At 36.7% G+C, this 15,880-nt stretch overlaps 2 protein-coding genes across 3 annotated transcripts; both read right to left on the bottom strand.

Annotated features, from left to right (window-relative positions):
- Positions 1–761: 761 nt before the first annotated feature.
- On the bottom strand, positions 762–2,094 carry LOC137710805 (NAD(P)H-quinone oxidoreductase subunit T, chloroplastic). Its single transcript, XM_068449939.1, has 2 exons — positions 1,693–2,094; positions 762–1,268 (listed from the first exon to the last, which is right to left on the bottom strand). The coding sequence occupies exons 1-2, from the start codon at positions 2,040–2,042 to the stop codon at positions 845–847; spliced, it is 774 nt and encodes a 257-aa protein (XP_068306040.1). The 5' UTR covers positions 2,043–2,094; the 3' UTR covers positions 762–844.
- Positions 2,095–2,635: 541 nt separating this feature from the next.
- On the bottom strand, positions 2,636–10,982 carry LOC137710793 (uncharacterized). Of its 2 annotated transcripts, XR_011065010.1 has the most exons (18): positions 10,748–10,982; positions 10,567–10,656; positions 10,339–10,450; positions 6,704–6,731; positions 6,435–6,533; positions 6,258–6,327; positions 6,136–6,170; positions 5,946–6,020; positions 5,769–5,864; positions 5,322–5,385; positions 5,126–5,179; positions 4,673–4,758; positions 4,486–4,546; positions 4,328–4,392; positions 4,067–4,172; positions 3,675–3,763; positions 3,238–3,539; positions 2,636–2,923 (listed from the first exon to the last, which is right to left on the bottom strand). XR_011065010.1 is itself a non-coding variant. In XM_068449924.1 (17 exons), the coding sequence occupies exons 1-17, from the start codon at positions 10,811–10,813 to the stop codon at positions 3,380–3,382; spliced, it is 1,356 nt and encodes a 451-aa protein (XP_068306025.1). In that variant the 5' UTR covers positions 10,814–10,982; the 3' UTR covers positions 3,059–3,379. The 2 variants fall into 2 exon arrangements, 1 of the variants encoding a protein (XP_068306025.1); XM_068449924.1 differs by lacking the exon at positions 2,636–2,923 and having other exon boundaries at positions 3,059–3,539.
- Positions 10,983–15,880: the final 4,898 nt, after the last annotated feature.

Genomic DNA, 15,880 nt, shown 5'->3' with positions numbered 1-15,880 from the left:
GGCAAGTTGCTAATTTTGTTCAACTCCATCTTCAATTTTCCTCTCTTCTGTATTAGAGGGAATTGAGACATGTACGTATACTAATCATCGTCCATTATCCCAACTAACAGGAAATTTTTTACTCCAAGGTTAAAAAGTTAAATTTTTTATTCTCACAACTAACAGAAAATTTTCATAACCAATTACAAAGGTTCCATGCCAACATTAGATGATATTTCTTGGATCTGCGTACTAGGAGCTTGAGTGATGGTGATCTAGTCCCGGCAATGGTCTCTCTTCGTAATGGAATGACTAGTTCGCGTAAATTGTGCATACGGTCTGTTTCATCCTTACGATGGCCAGCATCAAACAGTGTAAGTAATAGCATTGTGTACTCTCTCTTCTCTCTCTCTCTCTCTCTCTCTCTCTCTCTCTCTCTCTCTCTCACTGACGAAAGCAAGTCAGTTGATTTTCTTGTTGCGTTTCCAGGCATCGAGGTGTAATATGAGCTACTACAAATCCCGTAATCTTGCTTGTATGGATCAGCTTCAAGACGTAGTGATACAGGTTTCAGATGGTACCAATGAATGGGAGTTTGCTAAGTACATACTGAAGCATGCTCAGAAATGAAAGAAAATGGTCTTTCTTTATTCTTCCCGTTATGGAGATGTGGTAACGATGAGGAAAACCGAGATGATCTCTGCTGCAACAATTATCTTCCAGCAAAAGTAGAGCATGTAACGAAGAAAAGCAAACGAGGTGGGGAGCGAAGAAAGAAGCAGTTTTAAATGTGCATTGTATCACTTGCTATAACAATGAAGTATGCTATTTCTATGTTACTTGATTGTCAAGCTAGCTTGTAGTACTAGTAGTACGGCTCTTTGAAGAAGATGACATATGTGATACAACAAATAGCAAAAACGATGATCAAAACATCGATGGTGAGGGCTGTCATCGCTTGATCGCCCAGCGCCATGTTCTTTCCACCAAGACGATCAACCATGTCCGGGACAGGTTCATACGTCTCTACTGCTTTCACGTAAGGATCCTCCAACTTCATTCGCATTATTTCCGCTTGGCGGCTTGCAGCCTCTTGAGCGAGGGTCCAGTTGTAAAACCTACGGCTCTCTTCGTTGCTCAACACATCATAAATTTCTCGTAGCCTCACAAACTTTTCGGACGCAGTCTTGAGGGGAAGAGCAGTGGTGTCCGGATGGTACTCTTTGGATAGTCTTCGATAAGCGGCTTTGATTTCTTCTAAATCAGCTTCTGCAGGTACCCCTAAGAACCTGAAATTTTTTTTTGGTGTCATTGACAATGAATCAGAGAGCATTGAGTAGTAAGAAACTCAAAAACTTAAATTTGTTTAATGTCCCACGTGTTTTGAACTGCTTTTAAAATAACCGAAAGTGTTTTTATAAAAAAAACTTTTTAGATTCCAAAATCGCTTAAGGCGCGCTTCTTGCCAAAAGCCAATTATGCGTTTCTTGCAAGAATAATAAAAAGTGTTTTTTTAGGGTTCATATGCAATTTTACTAAGAATTGATTCCAAAAACATTTTCATTAAAAGCGGATTCAACTGTTTTAAAAACACTTCCAAACGATCCCTATACCTGCTCTAAATAGTAGGAAATAATTTTTCTAAAACATAAAACATAAAGAAAATGAGTTTAAAAATGAGTGGAAGGGAGAAAAGAAGAAGGAGAGACTGACTGGTAATGGGAATCAGAAATGGAGTCATTGAGCAAATCAGCAAACTTGTCTCCCAAGAGATTGCTCTTCTGCTGCTCCGACTCCGGCTCTTGCTCCGCCTGCTCTTTCCTGCTGCTGCTTCCTCCAATCCAACCTTCGTCGTCATTTTCCCAATGGATTCTTGTATCAACTCCTGGCGGGGCCCTGTCGCGGTTGCTCGGCCCCTGAGACGCGTACACGTGTACACTCACATGGCTTCTTGTTCTTCTTGTTGTGGTTGCTGTTCTTGCTCTTGTAGTTGTTGTTGTTGCTGGTGGGCTTCTGAGGAACAAAGTGTGTGAAGCCTGAGGAGGAGCAGCTGTGAAAGCCATGGAAGACACTCAGGAACAGCCGTGCTGTGGCTTTAATTATTTTGTATTTGCCTGCGACTTTTATGTATTTTGTTGATGATTTTTTTATGTGGTCCAGATTAAAAGCCATTAACCAAGTTGATATTTTTCTTTCTTTTTTTTGACAAATAACCAGGTTCTCATGATTTTTTATTTTGTTTTAAATTACTTAATAATATGGTCTAATTTTTTTTTTATTATTTAAAAATAAAAAGTTTTAGATTTGACTTCATTATAACGGATTCGTAACCAAATTATTATGGATAACTTATTATGTGGTGTAGCCCGAATCCTCAATTCTTTAGTTTAAATGCTCAAACTCCATCCATTGGGGTATGCAACTTCACATTGTAATTATATGATCTAAATCATTCAATTTTTTAAGAAAATTCATTTCCAAAATAGATTAATTTTTTGGATAAGTTGCAATTTGTTCTTTTAAATTTGTGTTCAATTGTAATCTCATACATCATCTTTTAAATATTACAATAAAATTATAAGTTTGTATATGAGATTGTAATGTTTTGAAAATAATGATGCGATTGCAATCAAACACAAACTTGATGATGGGCAAGCAGTAATTTACCCCAAATTTTTCTTTTTTTCAATAAAGAATGAAAATAATCTCATACATAATTAACCTGATTCAGTTGATTCTTTGTAGCGGTGATCCGTATATGAAAAATCATGGAGATAAAAAGCAAGATACACATGCTTTGGTATTTGGTAATGAACATCCTTTACCTACCCATCGCCCAATTCTTTAACGGAGTAGAGTTCTCTGTCCTCCAAATTTCACTTCCCTCCAATCCCGTCTTATTTGAACAGCCACAATTAAGCCGCATCATCTTATGTTGACTTCACTACAGAAAGAAAAAAAAATAGGGAGGTGAGAGTAGATGGAAGGAGACAGAATCTTACTCCTTTAACAAATCAAACCATGACTACATTTCAATTCAAATCTGAGTTAAAGATTGACAACATGCTTTGCTATGAAATGTATAAACATTCTGAACATTCCGAAACACGTTTCATCAAAAATTCCGAACTACATTGAGATCGGGAGCTGAACATTTCCACATGAAACATTTCACAAGGCCACCAACCAGGCGAAACACAATATTCCTCTATGAATTTGAATTTAACTAAACTTTGACCTAGCGTTACTCGAACCAACCTCTATAAACTATCCTTCGTTAAAGCCACTATAGAGACCGCACCAACGTCCATGGTGAGGAATGCTTCATACTGTGAAGGCAATGGTATGGAGCTCACAAATATGTAGAAGCCGATTACCAACATTAACCCACACATACTCTTCACTCGACTTTGATGATTTTTCTTTTACGTAATGGCTCTTGAACGATGCTTCCTGGGGCACTGTGGGCCTTCCTCTTCTCGTGCTTCTTTCTCTGAGATTCATTTTGTTCACGAATTTGCTTACCTGCCTTGTATATTGGTTTTGGTAGGTGCCTGTGCCTACACAATCACCATTCAGAACAACAGATAGATGAGAAACAGAGGCTAAAAATGATTAAACCATTTTACATTTCAAATACAATTCATTATTTTAATAAGACATAACGAATAACAGCAGGCATCATCCTTTTATACCTCACAATACGCTTGACTTCGGGAAGGTGCTTGTAGCGGTTTTTGACAGCCTCATGATACTCGTGCTTTTTCTGTTCCCTTGGAAGAAGCTGGATGACGATAATTAAATGTTTATATCTGTGAGTTTCATGCCTATATTGGTGATGGTGATAGCATGCATGGTAAGAACAAAATTCTGTGGTCAAACCAATTTATGCGTTCTTTCTTTTCTAAGAGATAAAGGGTTACCCAACGAAATAAAAAAAGCTCTGTCAGGTGTAATGTACTATACAAGGATATAACGGGTTCATGTCGGATACAGGTAATGGAAGAATAACTCCCGAGTACCAAGGTAAAAGCCGTGCTGTAATCCCAAGGCAACAAAAACATGAGGTAAAGAAGAGATTTCTTACAACTCCCAATTGTTCCGATGCTTTAGACTTCCAAAGCCTAAGATTAGTGTCATCACTCCCAGAAATAACATAACTACCATCGCAGCTGTACTTGACACAAAACACCCTACATAAAAAGCAGGACGAGGGAAACAAAAGAGTCAGAATATTGAAGTTGATCAACATAAAGTTATAGTGCAGTGATTGGCATATGAAAGCTAATAACATATGTTCAACAAATATGAGCAACCAAATAAGGGAAAGAATGCATGAAAGCCAAACCTTTGCATTCTCTTCGTATGATATATCTCCCGTTTGTGACCAGCATTATATGGGAAAATCATCACCTGCAAAGGAAATTTTTTTTTTAAGAGGACTAAGGCTATATTTACACAAACAAAGATGAAATGGAGTTTAATCATATGCAAAAGGGAACTCACAGTTCTATCATAAGACCCAGTGACAAATTCTCGACCAGTTGGAGAATAATCAATATCCATCCTGAGAAACAAAAGAATGGAAGTTAGGTACACAAAGTTTCCACACTAAATATACAATAGGAAGAATGGAAATTTAGTATATAAAGTTTACACACTGAATATTCCAATTGCAGAATTATCAACTTACACAGCAGAAACATGATCCATGTGAACACACGTAGCTTCACCAAACTTTCTACAATCAAAGCTATAGCAGTTGGAATCCTCATTTGCCTATAATTGAGGAATTAGATTAGCACCTTTACGGAATAGAATAAGAAAATGCTACATGAAGAAGAAGAAAGCCGACATATTTGAGCATTGGCGTCTCTAAAACCACTAGTAAGGGTAACGAACATAAGTAAAATATTTTTTGCATACATTGATTGCAAGATTTTTTTCAAAGAAGAAATTGCTCCAAATCATATTACCAAGTTGCACTAGGTAGAGCTAAAGTTTTATTCCCAAATTCAACTCTCAGGCTCATATGTGATGATTAAACATCCTAAAACAATGAAAAGGATGTACAAAGATAATCTGGATCAAATCCCTTATGTATTACAAAGATTACAAATAAAAAAATCTTAATTTACATCCTTACAGCAGTGAAGTTGATTGGCTCCATTGGGTTCCAACAAATGGAATTGGTTCTTGTCTGTCAAAATAAAATGCAAGTTAGAAACGCCATTAAGAGACGGCAACAAATATTGCTATTTTCTAAGCTCTCATAAGTTTAAAATAAAAACTGTAAACAAATTAAAGGGATAAAATGGATAACGATGATTTGTCATCAATACCCTCATTATAAACTTTGATGTTGGTTTTCCCATGCGCAAGTCATATAGTGCTATGCTGCGATCACTGCAACAGAATTCATATATTAGATTCTCTCCTAAAATACGATATTATATAACTTGTTAGAAATGAAGCAAACAAATATGGAAAGATGAAATAAAATCACCGCAGTATGAACAAATATAAAAAACAAAAAAAATTACGTTGCTGTAACAGACTGTTACCTGAACCTTCTTTTACACGAAAGCATTTGTTTCTCCAAGATAGTCTTTTATTAGTTCCATTCTTATTAAATAAGACAAATGTAACGGAATACTAAAATTCGAAAGCAAGGTATCCGGAACCAAATACCAGAATGAGTGAGCACATGGTAATCTAATCTGTTTACCGTACAAGTTTTTATTACTAGTATTATTATACACATCTTATCTACAAGCATCAATACATACCTTGCAGATGTTGCCAAGATATCTGGCTCTCCAGGATTAAATCGAACAGATACAACCGTGTCTGTGCCCCATTGGTAACTCTGCTCTGGTGCAGACCTATACAACAACAACAAAGCCGAGGGACAAATTATTATCAATTTCTTTAGTTTATAGAAGAATAACTAGGCCAGATCAAACCTGTTGTGGTTCCATATATCTACTCCAGCTCCACCCGTAGCAAACCGATCAGAATTCCACTGGTGATCAACAGACCTTCAAATGAGAATGTAAACCTAAATCTTAGGAACTTTGACAATCATAGGACATATCAATCAATTTGTAAGATCAACTAATACATGTCATCTCTAAAATTCAATTAGCAACTTACCGAAACGCATTCTTCCAAACATAAGTTTCCCGTGGCTGCAAATCATTTATAATTAGTTTGGTAGGTGTAAAGTGGGCAGCCCATTTATTGGAAAGACACGTGACAGGATAAGGAAGGCATACCTCAGCAGATTTATCAGATGATACATCTTCCTCCAGGAGATTAGAAACAGGTACACCCCAGAGCCTAATACTGAAAGGGAAGATAGTGACTTCATCATGGACAAATCTTCATTAACGGTACAAGAAGTTAAGTTTGTAGAGGGGACAAGGGAATAAACCCAGGAGGTTATGCCTTACGTGCTATCAGTTCCACAAGAAACAAGAACGTGCCCATCTGTAGATACTGTTAAACCTTGGACAGCACCTTTGTGACCAGGAAACCGACAAACTGTCCGCCTTTTTTGGTTCAATAATTATAGCAAATACAATAAATTTCAATTATTTATAAGTATGAAAATGACAAAAGGATCTAATTTATATAGATAATGACTCAAACCATGGACACCTGGTCCAAGTCTCAATCAATTTATATAATACCTGCACAAGAAAACCATAAGACTGATTACCTGGAAGCTAGATTCCAGAGCCGAATTTCTGCCAACAAAAAAAGACGTGAATACTATTATGAATCAAGAACTAAAACATATTCAAACTCTGAAAGTTTAGTACCGTGTTATATTTTACAAATACCATACTTAATATAAGGAATGAGGCAAGTAAATCCACAAATTTGAACATAGATAATAGAGCACTCCGATTGTGAATGATGCAACAAATATTGCAGTTCAATCAAACCAAGATTACAGATTGGAGTAAATCATCCAAAGAATACTTTAAAACACATTAACGTCAGAGAACTCAACAGCCCATAGTTGCCAGATACGGAGTACGGTTCGTGGGTTGTGAATGATGCAACAAATATTGCAGTTGAATCAAGCCAAGATTACAAATTGGAGTAAATCAATCCCAAATTATACTTTAAATAACATTAACAACAGAGAACTTAACAACACATAGTTGCTAGATACAAAGTACCGTTCGAGTTTGCGGCTCGGTTCGGGGACGGAATTCGCTAGTAACCTATAATACCATTTGCTACAGAGTAGACATAGATAATACGATATTCAGTTAGATTCTTTAAAGAATATAAATTGGTTTGACTACAAAAATAATTTACAGTTTTACTTATTCTAAGTAATTATTTGTGTTTTATAGCATTAATTATTTGTGTGCATTCTAAAAATGTCTTTAATTGATATAACATGAGAATGAGGAAGATGATTGTATCCAAGTGCAACCATCAAATGAAATATCAAAGAGTCAACTTCAATCATTGAGAAGCACTCCGTCGCAAGCTTCATCGCCCAAAAATGCCAGAACAAGAGTGAAATCGCTACTGGTAACTGAAGTTACTTTAGAAAATTTGGGTTGAGACAAAGCAGTGGAGGTGCAAACATTGCAAGAAGCCGTACAAATGTTCTACTACTCGCATTAGTTATCATCTATTTTCTAATAGTTACTAATACTATACTATGAAAGTTATTATTTACTCATTTTGTTTTTTTATTTTTTAATTTAGAAAAATAGAAATTATTCTCATTGATAAAAACAATAGTTTATATATTTCTAATTAAAAAATAAAAAAACAAAATTAGTAAATAATAATTTTTCTAATAAATATTAGATCCTATTAGATGATAACTGATGCTAGTAGAATATTTGTATGGATTTTTGCCACGATTACACCTCCACTGCTTTGTCCCACCCCGAATTCTCAAAAGTAACTTAACTTACTAGTAGCGGTTTCAATCTTGTTCTAGCATTTTTGGGCAACGAAGCTTGCGACGGTATACTTCTAGCGAATTGAGGTTGACTCTTGGATATTTCATTTGATTGTTGCACTTGGATACAAACATCTTTCTCATTCTCTTATTATATCAATTAAACACATTTTTAGAATGCACAAACTCGAACTAAATATCGTATTATCTATGTCTACTCTCTATCAAATATTAACATAGCTTATTAGTCCATACTTGAACCGAGCCACAAACTCGAACCGTACTCCGTATATGGCAACTATGGAGAAGAGAGTTGATGCTAGGTGGGTGGCAAATGGGGTTGGGCATGGCTGGCGGGGAAAGAGGCAAAGAAGAACATAAAATGAAATCCTAGGGAGTAAGATGAGATTCTTTTTGGTACTAGGTACATGTACTTCATGCTCTCAAATCAACAAAATCCCCAATCTAACAAATACTACCAAATCTTTGATTTTTTTTTATTTTTTATTACATCTAGATTATAAACACTCTAAAAATGTCTATTCAAATCTCAATTTACTACGCTAAGATTTACATGCAATCTAAAAAAGTCATTTGAAATCCTAATTGACTCAAGATTTTAATGTCTTTCAAAATCCTTTAAAATTCTAATTTGATTGTACATGCATTTTGAAAAAGTTTTTTAAAATCCTAATTGACTACATCAACATTTTAAAGTCTTTCAAAATTCTCTGAAATCCTAATTTGACCAAATCAGAGAATTTTGAAAGACTTTAAAATCTTGTTGTAGTCAATTAGGATTTTGATAAACCTTTTAAAAATGCATATAAACTTTTTTACCCGACCCATCCCCTTCATCTCTCTTGTCCCTCTTCTTTTATTGTGTCTTCAATCTTCACAAGCCTCACAATAGCCTGGGAAAGGTGATTATTTGTTCTTATCATCCATTGTTTTTACTTTTTTAGTTAAAAGAAGATTTTATTTCAATAAAAACTATAAAAAAAAGATAATAATAATAAAAAATTTGAACCAAATTGCTCATTGCCTCTAATTATTCGGCCAAACCCCAAAAGTGTGGGAAAGGTGATTACTTTTTCTTTATCAGCCTAGGAAATGGAGTTGCTGATGTTATTCTTAGTGGGTGTCATATGGTATTTTATGAGTCAATTGGGCTTTATAATCCCTTTTTGCATTTTAACTGTGTAGGATGAATTTATAGACAGGGAAGTATATCTTTGGGTTTATGGCTCTACTCTATGTAAGAAAGAAACGCAGTTGCTGAGTATTTTAGATTTTGTTCAACTATTTTACCATTGAAGAGGAGAGAGGCAGGGTTAAGAGTGAAGATGGAGAACGGAGGAGGACACGATGTTGGTTGATGCAGTCATGGGCCATGGCAAAGATAACAAGGAGAAAATTCATGAAAGTCTATGATATGAGTCTTCTAAAATCCATTCAAATCCCTGAAAGTCTGTAGTATGAATCCTCTTAAGCCTTCAAAAATCCATATTTCCTTGTAGAAGTCTACATAATTCCACGAAATCTTTCCCTAAAAAAAGTCTTAAACTCCTTTCAAATCCTATTTTGACTACACCCCCATTAGTGTAGTAAATTAAGATTTTAAGAACATTTTAAAAATGCATCTAAATCTTGATGTAGTGAAAAAAACTACAGAGTTTGAAGGATTCCATTAAATGAAAGATTTTGGAGGATTTGAAAGGAGATTTATACAATGGTAAAGGCTATAAAGAACCTCACCTCCCCCCTAGGATTTCACTTCAAGATGAACAGCCAAGAATTCTTCTCTCTCTACCCCGACACTTTCTACGCATTCTTCTCTCTCTACCCCAACACTTTCTATGCCGATTAAATTCCCACAGGCCACAAGGTTGATAGACCCACTCTTTTCCCACTGAGTTGAAAATAAAAATGATCGGCAACCCAAACCAATTCACTACCGATGACTCATCACTCACGTCTCACCCTTCCCCAATGGCATATATATGACTGCATGATCAACATAACCAATATCCCTATCTACCAATTAACAATTGCTTGATTTTTGCACCATCGTCATCAACATCATCTTTTTTTGAAGATGATCAATGCATGTGATATCTGCAACTAAAATGGTAGAACTGGAATACTTTGGACTTTTAAATGGAAAACCTCACAAGGTTTGGGATTTCTTAATGTATTAGCAAGGAAGGCTTTGGACCCGCAAAGTTTGGAGTGTTATAAATCAGAGGATGGGGTGAGAATCATCGGTGCTGGGGTCATACTGTGTTTATGTAAAACAATTTATCTGAATAAAAAAGAAAGTGGTTTGAAGTCTTTCAGAATCTATCAAAATCTCTAAAGAAATGTCCACATAAATAGGAGACGAAAGGAATTCGAAAATTTGAGAGGAAACAAAGTACCTCCATCCATTGAACCAGAAAATATTCCTGTCAAGTGGTTTGGATTCTTTGCCATGCAAGAAATGGAATCTATATGTCCCTCCATTGCTCCAACAAACGGCCTCGCAAAAATCTAAATCATCCACGAAAAATACAAACAAAATTCAAACAAATTTAGATGCACAATTATCCAACGCAGTCCGAAATCCAACAAATCAAAACTCAATTAAAATCAATCCCAAATCACACCTTATCTAATTTCGCGGCGTTTTGTGCCCGGACATACTCGACAGCTTTCTCTTGGGTTCGGATGCTGGGGTCGAAATTACGGAATACCCTCTGCGGAGATCGAACCAGAAACCCTAGCATCAGAATTTAGAGAGAGAAAGAGGGACGAAAGGCTTCGAGGAGAGAGAGGAGAAAAACTCACCTGGAGGTCTTGGCTTCGTTCTTTGGTGAATTCATCTGCGGATCGTGATATTACTTTCACCTTCATCGTAATCAGGACCTGCTCTGAATTTTACAGAATCAGAAACCCTAATTTTGTATAAATTGGGGAAGGAGAACAACCAGAGTGAGAATTTGAAGCTAAAACCCCAGGCAAGACTGAAGAGAGCCGCCAAATTGCCTAAACCCTGGTTATACTCTTGCCGCTATGATTTTGCAGTTTCCTACCCACGTCACAAGTTTACGCTTTAAAAACCTAATTATATTTTTTTCAAGTATAATAATTTTTTTGTGAAAGAGAAAAATTATGATAATCTTCTGCCTCTAAATATAAAATCCTCCAATGAAAGTATATAGCTTCGTGAGGAATGTAACTCAGTTAGTTAAAAATATTAAAAAATTAATAAAAATTTCTAGCAGAACTTTTTTTATCACAAATTTTTAAACAATTTTTTATCATTATTAAAGACATTTTTTATTATTATTAAGGATATTTTTTTTAATTCAAAACCTTCACAAAGTGTGATTTTTTTTTTGGTCCTTGTAATGCACACAAATGTCTTTAAAAAAACAAAAAGTTGTCTGGGTGTTTTTCAAAACAAAAAAAAAAAGTTATGTAGAGTACTTTTTATTAGTTCTCCCTAAAAGCATTCATCTATCTATTAGAGGTTTTGAATACAAATTACTGTATAAAAAATGAAAGAAGATGTTGAAATATTGGCGAGGTGGATGTTATTTCAACTATAAAAAATCACATAAAATTAATATTAATACATGATAATTTGTATTGCCACAGTTTATTAAATAACATAAACAAAGTAAGATAAAAAACTTATCTTTTGTAAATAGAAAAAGCTTTTCGTCGACGTTTAATTAGAATAAGATTTTAGATTTTAGATTAATGTTTCCTCTCCTCCTGTCCGCGTTTGTAACCCCCTGCAACATAAAACCCAGAAAAACAAACCTTCACACAACCTCAACAACTCCTCTCATCAAAAACTACGAATCCATTTAAATCCAATAATTACCAATCCATATTTATTGTAAACAGAAATAGTTTACAAATGAAATCAGGCACTTATTAATACTGTAACTGACAAACAAATCTTGATTTTGTGATCACCAATTCAAACATTCAAGTTACCCAAAAATACAGAGAGGAGAGAGAGAGAGAGATACCTGAGGACCACCAAGTTCGCAGAGCTGCTACACGGAAGAGGACGAGGAGGAAGGTTGCAAAGGGGACGAGGAGGAAGGTTGCGAAGGGGACGAGGAGGAAGGTTGCGAAGGGGACGAGGAGGAAGGTTGTGAGGCTGCACAGCACAGAAGAAGATGAGCAGGAAGGTTGCGAAGGGGACGAGGAGGAAGGTTGCGAGGCTGCACAGAAGAAGATGAGCAGGAAGGTTGCGAAGGGGAAAGGGATGCAGAGGTGAAGAGAAACGGTTGAGAAGAAGAGAAATAGTTTTTAGGGTTTGTTAACTGATTTTGAAGTTGTAAATTTTGAAAAAGACCAGGGGCATTTTTGTCTAAAAATATTGGAAATTTCTGTCCCACAAACGTGGAACGACCCGTTCTAGGGGGGGAGGTGGAACAAAAAATCATCCAAAACTTGTTCCGTGGAACAGCGCGTTCCACTCATTTTAGGCGTACCAAACGTGGGACGGAACGCTTCGTCCCACTCTGTTCCGTCCCGTCCCGCGTACCAAACGCGACCTTAGGGCACTGCATTTGTAGCTCCAAGTGAAAAGTAAGATTCTTTTCAACTAGCTGGGTTTTGCAGGAAAGAATAGATTACTCACAAGGTTGGGACAAGGGAAGCTATACATAAGAGCTCAATTTAAACATTAAGATATCAAAGAAAATTGCGTTAACAATTCTCATAATGACTGAATGCAAATGAGATAACGGCTATAAAACTGATTTTCATCTCTTTACTATGGAATAATGAATTAGCTAATTGAACGAAAACAACGTTTTCTATTGTAAATGACAGAAACCACCACAAAATAAATTCAAGAATATAGTTCTATAGAGAGAAACGGCTTGAAATTCACAATATAATGTTTTAAACTAGGGAGTTTTAACGAAAAGTCCGCAGTACTGTTCACTTCAACGAAAAACCATATTTTTACACTAAAAAGTCAATCCTGGTACTATTCACTTTACCCTTTATTTTGTCCTTATCATTAAAACTCAAAGTTTTCAAACCTTTTTCATTAGTTTTTCTTTTAAACTATTATCTTTTTATGAAAGAAAATTCAAATTTGGGTGCGAAAACTGGGTCACTAACTCACTGCCCACCCATTTGCTTACCTTGTGTATTTTTTGCTTTTGAATTTTCCAAGATGAAGCGTACTCATGATGTGACATCCCGTCCCGGAAATATTGAAACGTACGTGTGAAATTACAAGTTTGCCCCTAGTGCGTTTTTGTCACGTTATTGGTTGTTTTGTGTGGTGTGGCAGGTGTTGGACCACACACACACACACTCACAGACATTGTCTTTCTGCCTTTCCCTGTCTCTCTCTCCCCCCGAGCTCCATTCCTTCCTCTTCCTTCTGAAAACGTATGGACAACACACAAAATCACCCAAACCTTAGTAGATCGAGGGAACCAACTACACCATTGAACTCGTGAGGTCGAGGGGAGCATAGCCATACTATTTTCAGGTGAGAAATCCTTTGTTTTCACGTCGATTCGACAATGGCCGATTTGAGTACTATTCATGCAAAGATTATTCATTGAGTTTTTGGGATTTCTAAGCTCGTAGGTAGCTTGGTGGTGTCCCAAGGAGCCTCGGAGTGCTTCGTTGGACGATTTTGGACGTCGGGATCACTGTGGTCGAAGTTGGCCGAGTTTTGAGTTTTGAGACAGGTATGATCGCGTGGTTTTTAGCTTTTAAAAGTTGTATAACGTGATTCTACTAGTCTAGGGCTTTAATTTGGTTCAAGAATCATGAAAAATGGTTGAGAAACGAACGAGAAAACAAGGTTTGAAGTTTTTCCAATTTTCCGGCGCCGGCGACGGCACCGGAGACTGAACGGAGAAGGTGACGGAATATTCCGTCAGAGTTGACGGAATATTCCTGACGCCATTGACGGAATCTGTCAAAACTGATGGAATATTCCTCACGGCGTCAGTTGACGCCGTCAGTGTGCGCCGCACGTGCCTGCGCACGGCCGGCGCGTGTGGCCGTGCCTTGGCCGGCGCGTAAGGGCGTGTGCGGCAGGGGAAAATTTTTCTAAAAATATGGTTGTGATCCTGAGGTTGTGTAGAGCACGTTGGTATATTCATTTGTCCATTTTGAGCAATGTATGAGAAGTTATTACGAGAAGTTGGTTATGTGCTTTAAAGTTAACGTTTTTATAGTTATTTCGCATATAGGTGACACGTACCCCGAGGACGAGCGTTCGCACTCGAGGCAGGGGGGCTACGACCCTTCCACATACCAGTGAGTGGGCTTTTGTTTTCCGTATATACCTATATACATTTATATTCCCAGAAATTGTTTAAAAAGGGTTATTTATGTTATGCCATGCACTTTATTATTATCGTTTATGCATCATTGCATGCATTAATAGTGGCTTGCACATACATATGCATATTGGGTGATGTGGACGCACAGGTAAGTGCCAGGTAAGTGATATTCATATTTACTTTCAACAGTAGTTTGAGATGCTTAGAGAGCTCATAACCTGCACCCCCGGTGTTAGTGATCCCGCCCATAGTAGGACACAGTCCTTCACGTGATGTTCACCTCCCGCACCACACGCTCAGCTTGGATCCAAGTTAGGTGCATAGTCCTGTCGTACAGACCACTTTAGGTGGTTCCGACTCGTAGGTGACCCGCGATTATTCGCACAGCCTTCACGTGATCGTAGCACTAGAGCGTATATATATATATATATATATATATATATTACATCCAGGCCTGTCGTACAGACCACTTTAGGTGGTTCCGACTCGTGGGCAGGTTCAGTTATTGAGTTTGAGATTTGAGCTCTATATGCAGCCGTACAGGTCACGTTAGGTGACTCCGGCTGCCAGATGTTGTGCTATTGATGTGATTTATACCTGGGCACTTGCATTCATTATGGGGTTCTGACATGGCATATTCTGGAGCATGATTGGCATACCCTCGAGCATGTTTGGCATATCTATACATACGTATATATGTTTATTTCTGGGAAGTATACAGGTTTTACGGCGAGGGGTTAGAATGTATTTTGCTAAATGGTTTTCAAAGAGCTTTGTTTTTGCCCACTCACGCTTTTGTTTTGCGCCCCTCCAGGTTCTAGTTGATTAGCAGTTTCGGTGGTTTTCCCAGAGGATTCTCCCGGCTTTTCTGACAGATACTCACCAGCGTAGGGTCACCTTTGGGTGTACTTATGTCGCAACTTTTCTTTTGGACTGCTGTAGACCTGCTCTGAATTTGTCTTTCACTTACGCTAGCACTTGTTTAGTACTTTGTATGCTAGTTTTTAATTATTCGTACTTTTATATTATTACTTTATTGGCTTCCGCACGTGCACATGGCTACGTCACCTTCGTGTGACGGCCAGCACGCTCCGATCTCGGTCGGGGTGTGTCACATGACATCTAAGCATTGTGTAGTAAGGTAAATGATATTTACATATGCTTGTAATGTTGACGCACACTTTTATTTTTTAAATGGAAAATGTTATTGGTACTCTAAAAATTTCATTCTACACTCCTCATAAGTATATTTTTCTTTTCTAATATAGAAAGTTTGAAGTGTAGAATGAGATTTTTGAAGTGTTAATAACAATTCCCTTTTGAATTTATATTTCATTATTTCTTAGTTATACTTATATCATATTTTTGAATTTTACGAGATGAAGCGTACTCATAACTCTAAAGCATTGTGTAGTAAGAGAAATGATATTCACATATGCTTTCAATATTTATACACACCCTTTTATTTATATTTCTTAACTATAATTTGAATTTATTTGCACAAAATGTCAAAAATAAAGTGAGATATACACAAAGGAAAATAGATGCGAGCAAATCATTACCGTTGTAATAATTATCTTATTATTAATTTTTCATATAACTATCTATTTACAATAAAGGGTGGAGAAATAAATTGAGG

Source organism: Pyrus communis, chromosome 1 (genome assembly GCF_963583255.1).
Source record: "Pyrus communis chromosome 1, drPyrComm1.1, whole genome shotgun sequence".
Taxonomy (NCBI): domain Eukaryota; kingdom Viridiplantae; phylum Streptophyta; class Magnoliopsida; order Rosales; family Rosaceae; genus Pyrus; species Pyrus communis.
Note: the sequence above shows the minus strand (reverse complement) of the source record. Positions and strands in the feature narration are given on the sequence as shown.

Coding starts and splice junctions, on each gene's coding strand:
- LOC137710805 (XM_068449939.1), bottom strand. CDS start 2,042: ATGGCTTTCACAGCTGCTCCTCCTCAGGCTTCACACACTTTGTTCCTC. Junction 1,269..1,692: donor ATTTCTGATTCCCATTACCA/GTCAGTCTCTCC, acceptor AAAAAATTTCAG/GTTCTTAGGGGTACCTGCAG.
- LOC137710793 (XM_068449924.1), bottom strand. CDS start 10,813: ATGAAGGTGAAAGTAATATCACGATCCGCAGATGAATTCACCAAAGAA. Junction 4,759..5,125: donor AGCCAATCAACTTCACTGCT/GTAAGGATGTAA, acceptor CCTCAATTATAG/GCAAATGAGGATTCCAACTG. Junction 4,547..4,672: donor ATGGATCATGTTTCTGCTGT/GTAAGTTGATAA, acceptor TTTGTTTCTCAG/GATGGATATTGATTATTCTC.